Source organism: Rhipicephalus microplus, chromosome 4, assembly GCF_043290135.1.
Source record: "Rhipicephalus microplus isolate Deutch F79 chromosome 4, USDA_Rmic, whole genome shotgun sequence".
Classification (NCBI taxonomy): domain Eukaryota; kingdom Metazoa; phylum Arthropoda; class Arachnida; order Ixodida; family Ixodidae; genus Rhipicephalus; species Rhipicephalus microplus.
Genome location: NC_134703.1, coordinates 33,321,107 through 33,338,521, shown reverse-complemented (window position 1 = coordinate 33,338,521; position 17,415 = coordinate 33,321,107). Strand labels below are relative to the sequence as shown.

At 45.2% G+C, this 17,415-nt stretch overlaps 1 protein-coding gene across 3 annotated transcripts in view; it reads right to left on the bottom strand.

The window, feature by feature from the left end:
* The window catches only part of LOC119171846 (uncharacterized), a 34,129-nt gene extending 17,173 nt beyond the window's left edge, over positions 1-16,956 (bottom strand). The window contains exons 1-8 of one of the 3 annotated variants that reach the window (XM_075892492.1): positions 16,933-16,956; positions 15,976-16,113; positions 13,379-13,530; positions 11,978-12,184; positions 7,127-7,348; positions 3,761-4,294; positions 1,855-2,222; positions 342-510 (exon numbers count right to left, since the gene is read on the bottom strand). In XM_075892492.1, coding sequence (XP_075748607.1) covers positions 342-510; positions 1,855-2,222; positions 3,761-4,294; positions 7,127-7,348; positions 11,978-12,184; positions 13,379-13,530; positions 15,976-16,093 — 1,770 coding nt within the window. In that variant the 5' untranslated portion in view covers positions 16,094-16,113; positions 16,933-16,956. The other 2 variants (XM_075892491.1, XM_075892493.1) reach the window with 2 other exon arrangements.
* Between the last annotated feature and the right edge of the window lie 459 nt (positions 16,957-17,415).

Here is a 17,415-nt window from a genome sequence, read left to right as displayed (position 1 = left end):
AAAAAAAGTTGGAGACAATTCCTAAGCATTTTTTTATGAGATAGCAATATGAAAATGCTTCTGTTGGCTAGGTTGACAAAGTGCTGTTGTGGTGGTGCTTCATTGTTCCAGAACAAGAATTGTCAAAAGCCCCAATTTAAGAGCTACCTCCACTGTCAATACCTACGTTGCTCGCAGACAACAACTGAGTCCAACAAAAAGACCACCTAATGCTTAGGTATACTATTAGCAACTATAGGAAAATGACAGAAGTTCTACAGTGCATTAGACTATGGAATACTCAAGTTGGTTATGACATTTGGATGATGTTAACAGCTATGCAAAAAAAGAGGCATAATCACCTTGCGGTGCATCTCGAGTCGAGTGATCTCGCATGCGTTCTGAACACGAACAGCAATCTCATGGTCAAAACGGTCGCGCTGCGTGCGAAGCGACTTCTCCAATTCCTTCACCATCTCCTTGTAGTCGTTAACTTCCGCTTCGTTTGCAGCAGCCATCTTCTGCGACCAGCTGCGAAATAATGGTGCGCGGTTAGGAAGAGACTTTACCAATAGGCCACAACAATTAGAAGGCCTTTGAAATGCACAGCCCAATAGGTGAATGAACATGGCCACTTCCAAGTCTGCCTGAGCAAGTACCGCTACCACTGCATTGTAAAGTTTTTTTCAATCTTGAAAAAAAAAATCATTCCTGATGAAAGACTCGTAAATATGCTGATAAATAGGCAATAATTGTATGCTGGCACCTCTCTATGTCTAAGAGCACATGTCGACCATGTGTTTACCGTTTCAGCCATCACGTGCTGTTAACCTCTTCACGCAAACTGTCAAACGTACGAAACGTTTTGTAACAGCAAAGTAAAAATAGATGAAAAGTACATGCAAATGCATTATGTGGCAAGCTCTGAATATAGTAGTACCGAATCCACAAGATTCTGCAGATTTAAGAAGCAAAGAAAGGACACATTAGTATGACTAGTTTCTCAACTGAGGTCGTACCTTTCACGTGGCACATGTACACGTCTCCAACACCAATTTGCAACAATAACCAACACTGTCTTCGCGTCTCTAGCATTACTGTCTATTTCAAATGCTAGTGCTTAGAAGTTACTGGAAATGCATAATATTCTTGCATCTTGTTACCATTCAAAGACTTGAATGAAAGGCTTAAAGGCCAACAAGCAAAAGTTTTCTGCAGAGTTTAAAAGTAGTAACTTGAAGCGTTTCCCTTTGGGGCAAGCTCAGGCCAGTCCATAAAGATAGAAAGATTGAGAGGGCAAGGAGTGCCTTAGAATAGGGTCTCAATGACACTGTGTTGCCCTGTTCTAGATGCAATGAAATCTCTTGCAAAATGAAGTTTTGCTTTTTGGAGCTACACTTGTTCATTCAGTTTATAATTGCAAGCTTGTTTTACAATTCCCGAAACTGCCTTGCACATAAGAAATCTGAATGCCTGCAATTATCAAGCATCAGTAAGTGCAAAGGTGACTGCATCTATAGAAACGGAGCTTAAAACAGATACAGCTTCCCAGAAAAGCCATTAATGCGAGAATATGCAGGGTCTGTCCTAAGTCAGGAAACTGGATCTCAGTACCAGCTTTTCAGGTAGCCTTTGCAGTGTGAGAGTTGCGTTGGAACCAGGGTATCGCCTCCAAAAGAAACTATATTTTGAAGAAATGAATATGTAGGCATCAGAAAGATATTTTTTTTTTTTACCAATCCCAGTCTTATTACTTCACTAACAGACCTGGTAGCTCAGTCAATTATTGTTGCTAGGATTGTGTAGAATCGATGATCAGCAGCAATGGCTGAAGCGATAAGAAGCTGCCACAGAATTAATCAGGTGAATACGCACGCGAGTTGGCGCCGGGTGTCGTCCAGCTCGCGCTCAAGTGCATCCAGGTCACGCTGTTGCGCCTCGATGGTCTCGAACAGCTCCTCGGCCGCGTCTGCATCCAAAGCTCCAGTTGCGGCATCTTCCACGGGAATAGGCGAAACTGCAACGCCACGAAATGCCCCACTCGCTCGGCTCCAGCGCTCGCTCAGTCGTCGAACAGCCTCTTTGCAACGAGTGTGCCGCAGTTCCAGCTGCTGCGGCACAACTTCAATGGCAACAGCCGAGAACTTTAACGCATTCAGCGATTCCTCCAGCATGGACATGGAGGGGCAGATGTTCACAATCAGAGAGACTTGACCACCCGTTGTGAAGTAGGCTTGCATCACCTACATAAACCCAGAGAAGAAAAACTGCACTAACCAAGTTGCAATCCTGTTGCATGTTGCGATTTGCATGTAGTGTCATGCACATTGCAATATAAAGTACAAGTGTGAAGCAGCTCATTAAAGCATTACAAAAGTGGTACGTAAAACCAGTTTAAACAGACTAGTTTTTTGAGAACTCCATTGTCCTCAAGCAATGGTGCAGTCGCGCCACATGCGGTAACTGAAAGCTGAACCATTTTGAAAGCTGAACCATTCTGAACCATTTTAATTAAAACACGATTGATGTATATCCCAAATCAACAAGTGCACATGATAAGCATGTTTACTATTAAGGCTGGTGCACACCGGCGACTAGCAGCGGTCGTGCGACCATTTGCGACTAGCGACCAAAAAGCGACTGATGTTCACACCGGCAGAGGCTGCACGCGAGCGACCGGAAGTCGCAATACCGGAGAGTTACGTCTGAATCTCGTCATCAGCGAAAACTCTGGAGACTGGTGCCAATCAGCTGATCGCCACCAGCTGAGTGATCGGAGCAAACCGAGCGCGCTGCATTTCTTGTTTTTATCCATTCTCACCAGCGCAATGAAAAAACAAACAAAAATTGAGCATCTCTGATTGCAGCAGCTATGCGACCACAGTCGCGCGACTGAAAAATCGGTCAGGCAGCGACTAGCCAGAGCAGTCGCTTTGCGACCGTTTGCGACCAGTCGCGAATGGTCGCGCGACCGCCGCTAGTCGCCGGTGTCCACCAGCCTTTAGTGAGTGAAAGCGTTGGGGGCAGTTCAAGAGCACTTTAATAAGGAAAAAAAAGTTTATAATACAGAGTATATATTCCTACAGTTTTATTTGCTTGACTATTATTTCTCATCAATGATAATAACGCTAGTTTCATGAAACTGAATTTGAAGAGATTGATTGACTGAAACTACTTTATATAGGTGCTGCGGGACATGCTCTAGTGCGAAGAGGGCAACTTTGCTCAAAACTTTTTCATAGCACATAGTCAATATTGCTCGGCTGTTGGAATTTAGACACATAGAATTCAGACACAAATCTACAAGTTTTAGAAATTATGTCGGAATGTTCCCTTATATTCCAATGTGGCTGATGCAGGTCTGTATGCTTAGCACTAGCCTTAAGGTAAACAAGAAAAAAAAAATGCCCCATGCTCAGTAATGGTCGTACCTCCTTATGGACACATAGCTTGAAGAGCGAAAACCAACAAAGGTACTCGACGATGAACAGTACAGCTGCGTCCACATCTGTGTAGAATGAGAGAGCAGCCGGTGTTTGCTCTGCAGGGCGACACCTTGAGGAAGTTGTGGGCTCCTACGCTATGCATGCGCCTGACACACCACGTCATAGTCAGGCTGACAAAGTAAGAGCCCGAAACTACTTCAAGGTGTCGCCCTGCAGTGCAAGCTGCTACTCTAGCTGCTGCTCGCATGTCGCAGACGTGGTCACGGCCATACATCACTTCAATAATGGACGATGAAATCTGGGATACATTGTACTAGACCTATAAGGAGCTGTACCTTTGTCAACTTGCTTTCTCTGAAAGGCACACAAGCATTCTTCGAAGAGTCCTTGTTGTTACGTAGGCCCTCCAGGCAGCGACTGAGAACCATGAGGGAGGTATTGATGCGGCCAGCTTCTCGAAGGCGTGACCCGTCGGTGCCAGCTTTGGACGGCCTCTCTGAACCTGCCAGGTCGCAGAGCATCAATGTGTTGACGTGCCAGTTCTGGCTGCCATTGCGACTGTCCACAGTGGAACTGACAAGCCGCACGGTGAAAACACAATGGCTGCGGCTCGAGCTGCGGTTCAGCTGAGTCTCGGCGATGCTCTGGTTGTTGCGCGCCAGGCACAGCAGACGATGCGCTTCATCAGCCGAGTGCACCGGCACTTCGATGAGCCCCCGCACAAACGAACGTTTGGCCCGGTCTTCACCAAGCTTCAGAATGATGCGCCGCTGGCCACCATTTTTCTTTGATGCTGCCTCAAGTGACGGGAGGAGCAGATCGTAGATGCCCTCATTGTAGATTTCGTAGAACGAGAGCCACAGCAACGCCTGTTGATGGTATAAAAGAACAGCAGAGCGCAACCTTTACATAATGCAAGTCATGCAGTAAATGCTTGTTATAGTGGTTTCGGCAATAAAGCTTTTGAATCTCACTTGTGTGACAGCACGTTTTCAAATTCGGACACAACTCAAACTTGATGCAGAGATCACGTCCGGAATTTCATGGTGCTTTCACTATACAATGTTACGAAGATTTATTTTATTATAAGAGAGTTTTAGTTTAGCGTGCGCAACGGCCTAGCGCCCGCATCGCCCACGAGGGAGCACGGCTGCGCATGAGCTGCACGTAAAAGTGATGCATGTGTTTGTGCACACGAGAGATGCGTACACTAGATCTCGGCTCTTACTTTGCTCACGCTACAGCCTTTGAGTACCTTACCAGTGGCTCTTGCGAGATCTCCCCTGGTGAGAGCACGAAAACCAAGATGGCCACAACCAACAGCAGCACAAGCAGCAGTACGGTTGCCAGTAAATCCCGCGTGCATTTTGCAACCACCCTCGATCTGGAGCTCCTTGCTTACCTGAGTAGCTTAAATCAGTTTCGCGGACCCCGTACAATAGACAGTTATCGCTGTGAAAATACAGGAGCTGACGGGGATGCCTTTTAACGCCCAGAACGTCCGCAGTCGGACGGAGCTACTCGTGAAATCTTGGCTTGTCTCATGTTTTGACTCGAGTCAACTATAATTGGCTATTGTAGTTTATTGCTTAGTCACTACGTGATGCCAAATAGCACTCCGAGACGAAGGTGTTGAGGTTTAGGCGCAGTCCATGTGTCCGTTATCGCATACGCTAAACTAATACTGCAGGAAGCAGCCTTAGCTGTAACGTACGTAGCGCGCTAGCCATTGTGCACGTACCGCCTTGCGCGCGCTAAACTAAAATTCTCTGATAGCATAGTTTCAAAAGAATTTCTTTTCTGTAAAATGATCAAGTTGACTAGCATGCAACACAATGTCAAAAATCTAACTTTCGAAATGTAGCAGTGTGCAAATACTCAAATTCAGGAATATTTTTGCAAATATTGTGTTTTATTACATTAGATTCACGCTGGAATTTGACTATTTGAATTATTCGAACTTCCTGATGACAACCACAGTCAACAACTGAGTGACCAATGGCCCTCTTCAAATTTTCAATAAGCTTCACCCCATCACAATACGGCATTGCGGCAAAGCCGAGATTAAAGCTTTGCTACAGCCGTTAATGAATTGACTCAAGAAAACGCTAGTTATGGCCGTTAAATTAGTGCTTTTTTTAGGCCTGAAATTTGGACAGAAGGACCTAAAAATTGCACATAAAAGATTTTCAGCACTTGAAACTTCAGGTGTTCCTGTACATTGATGTGTGTAGGGCAGACTGCGGACTCTAAAGAAGCACGCCCTTGTCCGCCCCATCAGTGGGGCGTACACTAAAGTGGAAATAGTAGTAGAGGCCGAGGAAATAGCATCTCTGGCTTTTTCCTGTAAAGTGTTGTACCAAATCATATATACAGGGGCGGAAACGGGCTGCAATATTTTAGGGCAGCTCAGGGAGCAGGAATAATGCGGTTTCGGAGCAGCTTTAGAGCAGTAAAAAGGGAGTCTTGGAGCAGATTTCTAGGGTCACACGTCACTGTTAATTAAAATTACTGCTTTCTGGTAAACGAAAATCAGGTGGTTTTTACAAATCATTCAATGCTGATGAAGTGTCCAAACTTGACACAAATTGACGTCCGTATACAAGGCACTGATATAAGAGACAAATGGGTATAAGAGACATCATTGTGCCTAAAGTAAAACACTGGTTGATAAAAAAATACATACGTGGTACTGTGCTTATAAGAGACATCTTATACAAGAGACAATAATTGTTGCCCAGAGCACGCCTCTTATAAAGGGGTTTAACGATGTGCATGTATATAAAGCCTTATTACCGTACATCAAAGCTGAAAGCGTCGCGACTCAATGAAAAGACAGACGCTTTGGATAGCTACTAGACCTCAGACGAATGAAAAAGTTAAACTGTTGAAATGTTAAAAGATGTCATAAAACACCGCATCAAAAATGAACAGCAACTCAAAACTAGAGATGAGCTAATAACAGTCATCTTAATTTTAAAACCAATAAGACTAGGAATCAATTTTGGATCAAAACTGATGTTCCAGTCATTGAAGGGCCAGAGCTGACATGAGAGCCTCAAGGAAAATTAGATGCGCTCATCGCACCATTGGTAGGCGATGGCGCGGGAAGTTTTCTTTATTGCGACAGGAATCATTTCACGTTTTATTAGACAGTTGGAACTGTTCCTCGCAAAATCCCCAGTTGGTAACATTACCTGTGCACTCACGCGACAGCATCCCACCCTGTGCTGTCCAATGCCGAAGCGGAGAGGAAACACACCACCCATTTTGAACGAGGGGGTTCGCTCAAGCAGCAGCTGTGAACCTCGATTCCAAAGGCGCTGGCGAGCGCGCGATTTCGGCAAACATCAGCCAACTGCTCGTACATCATTTTACATGGTGTTCGCGTCATTACTGCCGCAAAGATAAAGAAGGGCGGAAACTGCAAAGCAGGCACATCAATGGCGCTGTGCATGCTCAGATGTGGCATATTTGCAATGTGGTGTAGTATTTGCGACTGCAGAAGTCTATCGTTCTGTTCTGTGCACGACGCTCCGTCGTTCTAGACATGAGAGCCGATAAATTTACTACTCCTTTTTTGGCTTATGTTTGATGCAGGCTTATTTTTAGTCATCAGATTTTAGGGAGCCTGTTTAAAATCGGGACTGGCCGGGATTCAAGCAGAGATGATATAGAGACTGCAACATTATATAACATACCTGTGCTTTGTCATCGTAGCTAGAGTCACTGCTGCATGATGCGAAGAGCGATCTATCACTTTCACTTGCAGGCAGATGGAAGGTGCTGAAATCTGCAGCACTGCGGGCTCCCTTCTCACCCAGCAACTTGTTTTTCTGCAAGAGTGCAGAGGCCTCCTCTTCTGCGCTGAGCAGGACAGCGTCGTCGAAACAATCAGGGCGCACTGGTGCCCCCCTGCACACCTGAATGCAGAAAAGAAAGATGCAGCAGGCATTTAGAATGTCCCATACCAGTTAAATGACCGATGAAGAATGTGTAACAATGCAACAGGAGGTATTTAAAACACAGTAGCAGAGAGCTGCAGATTTTGACCACCTGGAATTCCTTGCAACCAGCATTTTATAAACAACGTAACATAATGGCTTTTAAAGAGTAAGTGTTTCTGGTGCACCTTTATTATGAATGAACTAAAGAATTATCGTAGGTTTCACTGGATGCCCAATGCTAGAGAGACAACGAAGCTGATGGGTAGCTTACAGTAACAAAAATCTTGTTCCCAACCATTCTGGCTACGTATGAGGGTCAGCTTGGCGTTGCCTTTCCATTTATTTCAGCAAGCCTTGCTTCTAAAAGCACGGCCTCTTGTTCGGCAGTACAAACTATGCTTGGTTAGGCCTCGGTCATTACTGAGCGAGCGCAGCAGCACACTCTTAGTAGTTGCTATGGTGACTGTGCAGCAGGGTTTTTCAACGAGGTTGAAATTGCAACTAGTTAGTGCAAGTTCACTGATAAAGACTGTCCTGCAGCTGCTGTGACGGGTAATCCAAGTAGCAATTATCGTGGAGATATGTGGTGTTTTATGGCGAAAGGGCCAAGAAATGGTGCTATGAAGTAGCAGATGGCAAAAGTGACGAAAAGCTAGTCATCATCATCAGCCTGTCTACGTCCACTGCAGGACAAAGGCCTCTCCCATGTTCCGCCAGTTAACCCGGTCCTGTGCTTGCTGTTGCCAATTAATACCCGCAAACTTCTTAATCTCATCTGCCCACCTAACCTTCTGTCTCCCCCTACCCCGCTTCCCTTCTCTGGGAATCCAGTTGGTGACCCTTAATGACCAGCGGTTATCCTGTCTATGTGCTACATGTCCGGCCCATGTCCATTTCCTCTTCTTTATTGCAGCTATGATATCCTTAACTCCCGTTTGTCCCCTAATCCACTCTGCTCTCTTCTTGTCTCTTAAGGTTACACCTACCATTTTTCTTTCCATTGCTCGCTGCGTCGTCCTCAATTTAAGTTGAACCCTCTTTGTGAGTCTCCAGGTTTCTGCTCCGTAGCTAAGTACCGGCAAGATACAGCTGTTATATACCTTCCTCTTGAGGGACAGTGGCAATCTACTTGTCATAATTTGAGAGTGCCTGCCGAATGTGCTCCACCCCATTCTTATTCTTCTAGTTACTTCAATCTCGTGGTTAGGCTCTGCGGTTATTACCTGCCCTAAATAGACATAGTCTTTTACAACTTCAAGTGCACTATTACCTATCGCAAAGCGCTGCTCCTTTCCGAGGTTGTTGTACATTACTTTCGTTTTCTGCAGATTAATTTTAAGACCCACCTTTCTGCTCTCCTTGACTAACTCCGTAATCGTGAGTTGCAATTCGTCCCCTGAGTTACTCAGCAATGCAATGTCATCGGCGAAGCGCAGGTTACTGAGGTACTCTCCATTAACTCTTATCCCTAACTGTTCCCATTCTAGGCTTCTGAAAACGTCCTGTAAGCACGCAGTGAAAAGCATTAGGGAGATTGTGTCCCCCTGCCTTACACCCTTCTTTATTGGTATTCTGTTGCTTTTTTTATGAAGCACTATGGTAGCAGTTGATCCCCTGTAGATTTCTTCCAGAATGTTTATATAAATTTCATCTACGCCCTGATTCCGCAGTGTCTGCATGACGGCTGATATTTCTACTGAATCAAACGCCTTCTCGTAATCTATGAAGGCTATGTATAGTGGTTGGTGATACTCTGAGCATTTCTCTATTACCTGATTGATAGTATGAATGTGGTCAATTGTTGAGTAGCCTGTTCTAAATCCTGCTTGTTCCTTTGGTTGATTGAATTCTAATGTTTTCTTTACTCTGCCAGCAATTACCTTTGTAAATGGCTTGTATACTACAGAGAGCAAGCTGATCGGCCTGTAATTCTTCAAGTCCTTGTCATCTCCTTTCTTATGTATTAAGATGATGTTAGCGTTCTTCCAAGACTCTGGTACTTTTCCCGTCAGGAGACACCTCGTAAATAGAGTGGCTAGTTTTTCTAACACAATCTGTCCTCCATCTTTCAGCAGATCTGATGTTACTTGATCCTCACCAGCAGCTTTGCCTCTGTGCATGCTCTCCAAAGCTTTTCTGACTTCTTCTATCATTACCGGTGGGGTGTCGTCTGGGTTACTGCTAGTTCTTATAGTATTAAGGTCGTGGTTGTCTCGGCTACTGTACAGATCTCTGTAAAACTCCTCCTCTATTTTAACTATCCTATCCATATTGGTAGTTAATTTGCCTTCTTTGTCCCTTAGTGCATACATCCGCCTTTTGCCTATCCCAAGTTTCCTCTTCACTGCTTTGACGCTTCCTCCGTTTTTCAGAGCGTGCTCAATTCTCTCCATGTTATACCTTCTTACATCGCATACTTTACGTCTATTAATCAGCTTCGAAAGCTCTGCCAGTTCTATTTTGTCTGTTGTACTTGACACTTTCATGAATTGACGCTTCTTAATTAGGTTCTTCGTTTCCTGGGAAAGCTTGCCGGTGTCCTGTCTAGCTACCCTGCCTCCAACTTCCACTGCACACTCCGTGATGATACTCGTCAGATTATCATTCATTGTATCTACGCTAAGGTTGGTTTCCTCGCTAAGAGCAGAGTACCTGTTCTGCAGTGACACTCTGAATTCCTGTACTTTCCCTCTCAGTGCTAGCTCATTGATTTGCTTCTTGCGTATCAGTTTCTGTCGTTCCTTCTTCAAGTCTAGGCGGATTCGAGCCCTTACCATTCTATGGTCACTGCATCTTACCTTGCCAACCACTTCCACATCCTGCACGACTCCTGGGTGTGCAGTCATTATAAAGTCTATTTCGTTCTTATTTACGCCATTAGGGCTCCTCCATGTCCACTTGCAGTTTTCTCGTTTTCGGTAGAAGGTATTCAAAATACGCAGATTATTGCGTTCTGCGAATTCTACTAGTAGCTCTCCTCTGGCGTTTCTAGTGCCGATGCCATAATCTCCTACTGCCTGGTCTCCAGCCTGCTTCTTCCCTACCTTTGCATTAAAGTCGCCCATTACTATAGTATACTGTGTTTTCACCGTAAGGTGAAAAGCTAGTGTCATGCAACTAATATAAACCTTGAAGGCCAATGATGAGACTGGTATTATGGTCAGCCTGCAATGGTGGCTGCCAACTAAGGCCAGCTTAGGACAGGGTAGGCTGTGGTGAAAGAAGGGGTACGGCCAGAGACGTTTTGGCAAGCCATGGATAAGTTACCTGAAACATCGTCAACATCACTTGCTTGACAAACAATTTTCATCATATCTACCCGTTGAAACAGGCATTTTATACGTCGAGTAGGTTTATCAGTTGCTTTGTGCAAGGCCCTTTCTAAGGCAGGTCTGGTTAGAAAAAAGCGCTAGCAACAACCACAGCCCCCGATCGTAGCCGTCCTCTTTTCCAACAGAGAAGCATCTGTCATACACATTCAGTACAGCATTTTCTTTCGTGCAATACTAGTACTGGTATGGGAGCGGATACATCGAAAAGGCTGTGAAACCTCCCAACTCTTTCATCTGCAGAGCCACTGAAGTACACACAAAACATGCTGTAAACAGTGGTAGGCATGCACTATAGTGGTTTGAGTTGGTAAACTGCAGTTTTTTGTGCATGTGTGCACATCACATGCATATGCAGTCACTCGACGTGGTGTCAGTTGCCATAAAGGCAGCACTGATTCTATTATCTGCTCCTTTTATTTCAATATAAACTCTGAATAAAGCAGGAATGACTAATAATATAATCACTAACTTTAACCATAAGTTATGGTGTGCCAAAACAGCAGACTGCACATGGCAATCTGAAAGACTTTCAGGCAGAATCCAGGAGAAAAGAATGCCAAGTTTAGCTATATTAATTCACAGCCATTCCACTTCTGCCAGTGTCTTGAGACATGTTTTGGCCGGTGGTCAGTCTATGCAAGCCTCTCCTAGGGGTTCCGCAAGCCACCGATATATTTTTCTTGGTTCCACACACTCCCACTCAACTCACTTAGACGACGATATCGAAGAGTGATTGATCTAGGGAACCTCCATCAATCATGCCCAGGCGTCCATAAGCACATCTCAGTGCGTAACAAAAACACACGAGCTGCATAATAAATAGCACCAGCAGTCTATATCTAGCCAAACTGAAAATGGAAGGCGTGGCGCCTTCAATCACGGGGGGGGGGGCTTCACATTATTACCCTGTGCATTTCTGCTATTTCAAGGTGGATGCCGCTACGCCTAGGCTCTGCACCTCTGCTAGTTTGCCCACCACCACCACCGTTGACCCTGCATGCGCTGCGCGCTACCCTTAGCCCTTTAGACACAATTGTGCGTCGTTCAACATGAGCAAGAAGGCCGAACAGAGCTTACTCCAAAAATTTTTTGCGGCACGGATTTTGATTATGAATTTATTGAAAATAAAAATGAAGAAAGCTTGCCGAAAGGGGGTGGGTCCTTGGCAGTTAATGTAGCTTAAAAGGGTCCCCTGGCACCAACATGCTTGAGAACCCCTGATCTATAGTGTAAGGTAGAGTGTCGCGAAAAGACAAAGTGAGCAAATGCTAACCTGAGGTCCAAGCACCCTGAACAGCCTGTCAAGTGTGCGAGGCACAACTCCTGGTTGTGTGGGTGGGCCTTGCATGGTGTAGGTCTTTCCTCCGTTAGTTGGGCCATATGCAAAGAGCAGCACATTGGCTCCATTGATGAAGGAATCCACAGGATCCTGCACTGCCTCTTGAAACAGCTGCTCCTGGGTGCTGCCTTCGGGAAACACCTGGACAGAATGAAGAACAGTGGACACTCACTCACTCGTGGAAGCGGCTTGGAGCAACAACCTTTCGAGGGACTGTGTAGCCCTGAATAGATATTTCAACTGCTGTTCGAACAGTTTTTGACAAGACCCAATAGCACAATGCTAATGCGCGAGGTGTCAACCCATGCCTGTTTAAAATCTTTGTTTTTGAAGAATTTTTGTATAATGAGAAATAAAACATTTAAAAATACAAATAGTCATCAGGGCCAGACGTGTCTCGCACCTGAACATTGTTCTGGATTTACGCCACTGTCTCTGAGCACAATAGTGTCGCAAAGGCGATGTTATGCAGAAAGTTTTTTTTTCTATGACTACTGCTGGAGCTCCTCCTTTGAAAATGCGCTTTTTAGAGGCGCTATTTTACTTTTCTCAAAAGCGCCCAGGAATGCAAGTCAAAGAGGAGAAGCTGCATTCGGTCGGTCATTGTATCCCCGCGCCCCTAACGAGCGAGCCATCGCTTAGGCCTTCGGGACAAGCCGACACTTAAGCTCCTGTTTGCCCATCGAGGCTGTTTTTGAGAATTTGCCGTTTCTAGAAACTACTGCTGTTTTGCTGAGAGGCAGAATTCATTGGACCGTGTAGACTGGTAAGGAGATTGATTATTTTTGGCTTGCCTGATTCGTCTGTATAAGCAGTCTTCCAATTGATAGAAAACGGTTTTCGACGCAGTCCAAGTACCCGTGGATGCTGCAAAATACCAGTCAAGCAGTAACGGAGGGTCTTTTTGTCACGAGCGGACTCTGGGCCAACAGGGCATCTCACTACCAGAGACCAGTCATGCAAGCCAAGGGGTGTGCCGTCATTTTGCGTGTTTTGTATTTGCGATTCGGTGCATTGAGTAAATTCAAGCTGTGCTATAGATAAATGAACCCCCAATGAGTGCTCCTCGAAATCATCGTGCCGAGTCTGTGGACAACTTATCGCTTGCCTGTGGAGTATTGCTCCCACACTTATTCGTCTCCGTGGCCTACAGATGCGCTTTACCTGAACAACTCCGAAGTTTTGCTACAATAGCTTCAATTTGCATTCAAGTTCCCAGATTTGGAATAACCACTTGGAGGACTATGCCACCCAAAATAGGCAGTTTCCTACACCTGCCACTTTATAACATACAAAATGACATTGCACACTGGTAATACTGGCTCTGAAACTCACCTTTGTAAAGCTAAATCGCTTTTGATGTTTGTGTTCCAGAGTAGCCGTGGTCGACTCTACAGTTCTGTCATCGAGAGGCCGAAATGCAGGGTCTGTGAACGCCCGGCCCCCAATTCGTGGCCTGATGCGCAGGTAGACCTTCAGTGCAGCACCTGAAAATAAAGGTTTCCACCACATGCAAAATTCGGAGTACACTTCGTTTGCCTCAAGAACAAGTTGTCCTTCCTCAAATAGATTATTGAACCATTCTGAATCAGTCCTCGCACATGCTCCAAAAGGCAACGCCGTGCATCGCATAACCTGCATGCCTTGCGGTTCTATAAAAAAATGAAAAAGAAAGTGCATTCAGAAACAAGCTGACATTTACTGTGAGCGAATAGAGAGATAAAAGCATATGTATCAGAGGAAAGAGTATTGACCCTCACTGAGCTGTTTTCTACAAGTGGTAAATAAAATGCCTTGCAAAGCATCCTATTTCTCGCAGAATGTGTTCCGCAAGATAGATGTATGAAGTGAAAGCAAGTCAGCGGACTAGCCGAATTTAGAGCCGAGCCTCGACAACAATATAAGCACTCAGTTTTCGTTTCATGCTGATTCTTTATGCTGGCTGAGGGAACTCTTGCGAGCGAAATGGGAAACATTAACCTCCCCCAAACCAGAAAATTAACTAATGCCGACACATAATCAGCTATTGACTACGCACATCAAAAAAGAAAAAGAAGAAAAACTAAAAGGGCTTCGGTTTTTCCAAGTCAAAAGCCTAAACTTGTGTACACATAATCAGTTTAAAAGAGTGAAATTAGATGCCTTTGCTCTTATAGCGACCACGAGGTGGCGTGCACCTCCACAGAACTGGAACCCGCCATAGCCACTATTAGTGGAGAGAGGAAGAGTAAAAGAAGAAAAATTTACGAGCGATTGTTTGAGGCTCTCTGTGAAAGCAATTCCTTCCATGCGTACACACATTCCAACACCGATTTGCCAGAATGAGGTCTGTGCTAAAGTGTTCGAATTGAAATTAAGAAAATGTACCCAAGCAATAAAGACCCCACGCAATCGATGCCGAGTTAAATGCAAAAATGGCAACAGCTTGAGTACTAGAGGCTAAGTGGCATGCGATGCAGAGTAGACCAGTTAATGCTAAAAAGTGCCAGTAAGCTTTATTCACAAGCAGTAATTGCTCCTATTGTGCCTTGACCACCGGAATTATTGGCAATTCTGTATCCAGTTTCACTTGCACATTGCAGCAAGCAAAAGGAAACTAACTTGGCAGAAACGGCACTGATTTTATTATACACCAGCTCCTTATCCAACACCCTACCCAAGCGTTCAAATACCCTTGTCAAAGCCCGACCCAGTTTACACGAAATTGTAAACTGGCTTGGTTGCATTTTGTGCAGATGGTGGGTTCTATTTGCCAATCCAAGCACAAAATCTAGGTCTACAAAGGAATGTTCTTAACGTAAAGGCATCGATATTGTACTTATGCTGAACTGACAAATGGATAACAAAAAACAAACTTGACAAAGGAAAAGGGTCAGACGATTATGAGATTTTTCTTATCAGACTTACAACAGTGCCCGCACTCGCAACATGTTCATCAGGTATTTAGCAGTGGCACAGAGACAAGGCTTCATAAACCAGATACAGGTGCAGGACAGGCTACAACAGCTTCCTCTCAGTAAAGCTGCATCATTTATGTCATAGGAAGTGAAGTTTTAAAGACCCAAGGTTTATTGCCTAAGGTTGCACAGTAAATTATCAGCTGAACATAGCTATATATCGAGGCACAAATAATGAAGGCAGGAAAGGCCCCGCCTCTAGCACAACAGCCGATTGCCCTTAGACTAAAGACTGTCCTGTTCATGTACTCTGCAATGTTCGGAGACTGTGGTGTCATTGACTGTGTAGCTTAAAACATTGGCCTGGGGCATCCTCATCATCATTGTTGGATATACACGTGATAAAAGCAAACTGAAATGGTGCTTGTGTCCACCTGAACTATCCCACCATCTCATCTCTTTAAATCTGGCATGCCTCATCTGCTGTGTCAGCAGGTTGTTCATGCAACATGACATTTAGAGAATGCTACTCATTTGTCTGCCCCAAACAAGCATTGAAACTTATGCCCACGTTTACGACAAAGTCACGGTGCAAAGTGCTGCAGTGATGTGCTGGTTCTAAAATTGTAAAAGACTGGGCCTCTTTGATATTCATGACTCCGCCAAGCTAGATAATATACTACATCCTGAAAGCTCATTGCCTAAGGAGAACTGATAATTGAAAAGGCCCGTGGAGCAGAATGAATATTTAGTGACGTTTTGTCACTCGGAAATACTTAAAACTATAGTTTAACCTTCCTTATGTAACAACAAGCACATGCCCACTTAAAGATTGCAAGGTTTTTCACTTTTTTCGCGGAAAGCAGAGGCAGGGCGGGAGAAGGCGGCGAACGCATTTTTTTTTTTTTTTGCCAAGTTGCTGCCACCTGTGATCACCACCACCCGTTGTTGCACTCCGAACATGGTAAACAGGGCAAGGAGCAGATGACCGAGGCAATTACAACTGAACTTTCGGCAGCAAATGCGAAGACTCACTTGCAGCGAGGTTGTCATCCAACTGCTTACAAATGGCCTCCACTGGTGGCAAATCCGTGCTCGGGGCAGACTGCGCAGACTCTGCCGAATCTTTGTAATGTCTGGCTTGTCTTTCCATGACGTTCAGGCGTGTACAAGCTGCAAGGTATAATTTCAAGAACGTCAGCACGAAGTTATCGCTGTGCTGACAACAGGCGCGAAGCCATAAAATTTTTTTTTCGTGGACGGCAGACGACGCAGAGGGCACCTTCTTGATTTCAGAGAGGGCACCCCCTTGAAATGGTAATTTTCTCCTCTCTATGCCAGGCAAACAAATTGTCGGTGGAGTGGGGGGGGGGGGGGGGTGCACATCACTAGTGTGCCACACCCTGGCTGACAGGTATCACAGCCAATGCACATGCATATTGTAAGCGGAGACATTTTCGATGAAGGTTCTTTGCCCATTCGCCAAACTTTGCAGGCGTGGAACACGAAGTTGCACTAGCAAGTAAACGCGAAGCCGGAATACCAACGAGTAAAATAAAGCAAGCACACAACAATGGAAATAATTAGGTTAAACTTGTGACGAGAGGCACTGCATTCCTTCCAAACGCGTCCAACTTTGTGCACTAAAAACGGTTGTAAATGGCCGCTGAACGAAAAACGCCGTTTCCAGCTAACACCGAAGAAAGTAGTCCCAAAGACGAACGTTCTTTATGAAAACCACAGTTAACGGGAACCGTCAGGGTAACACAACATGAGACGGTTCCACAAGCACCACAACGTACCGACGACACATTTGGACGCTTACCGCTGTCCTAGTGGCTTTAATATCGCAATTGTCGCAATTAGACAATCGTCTCCTCAGCAAAAGCGGATGCCTCGAGCACTACTACTACTGCAACCAGCAAGAAAGTATAGTGAACTTGATTATTCTAGTTCACTTTAAAAAAAAGTGTGTGCAAGCGCGCTGCTCACCTGGAAGCGGCGAATACGTTATATTTAAATATCGTTCCAGTATACCACGTGACCAGCTACAGTGAGTTTGATTCGTCAAGTTTTGTACCTCCGTGAAACGTGATTGGCTTTAATGGCTAGGCTACGCTTGGCCAACGCCTCCTCTAGAAAGATGCCTGAGGAATGGCTCGCACTCCCAGTGGAGTTGACCTGCCTTCAGTTTTAAACAAGTTCCGCGCGGTGGCGCTCGCGACCGACACTATTATCACAGCGACGGGCGGTACCAGTTAAGCGTTCTTCAACTGCGGCCCATAGGGACGCGTCAGTCGAGAGTTGTTCAAGATCTGCAACTGTGCCTTGCTGTTTCGGAGGCTATGCAAAGTGTTGCGTTGTTGCACCGTCCGCCACAAGTGACGCTAGCGACCGAGAACATTTTCAAAATAAAGGAGAGAAAGGATGTGGCAGCTGTTTTTTTCTCATGCGGCAGGCATCTACCTAAAGGAG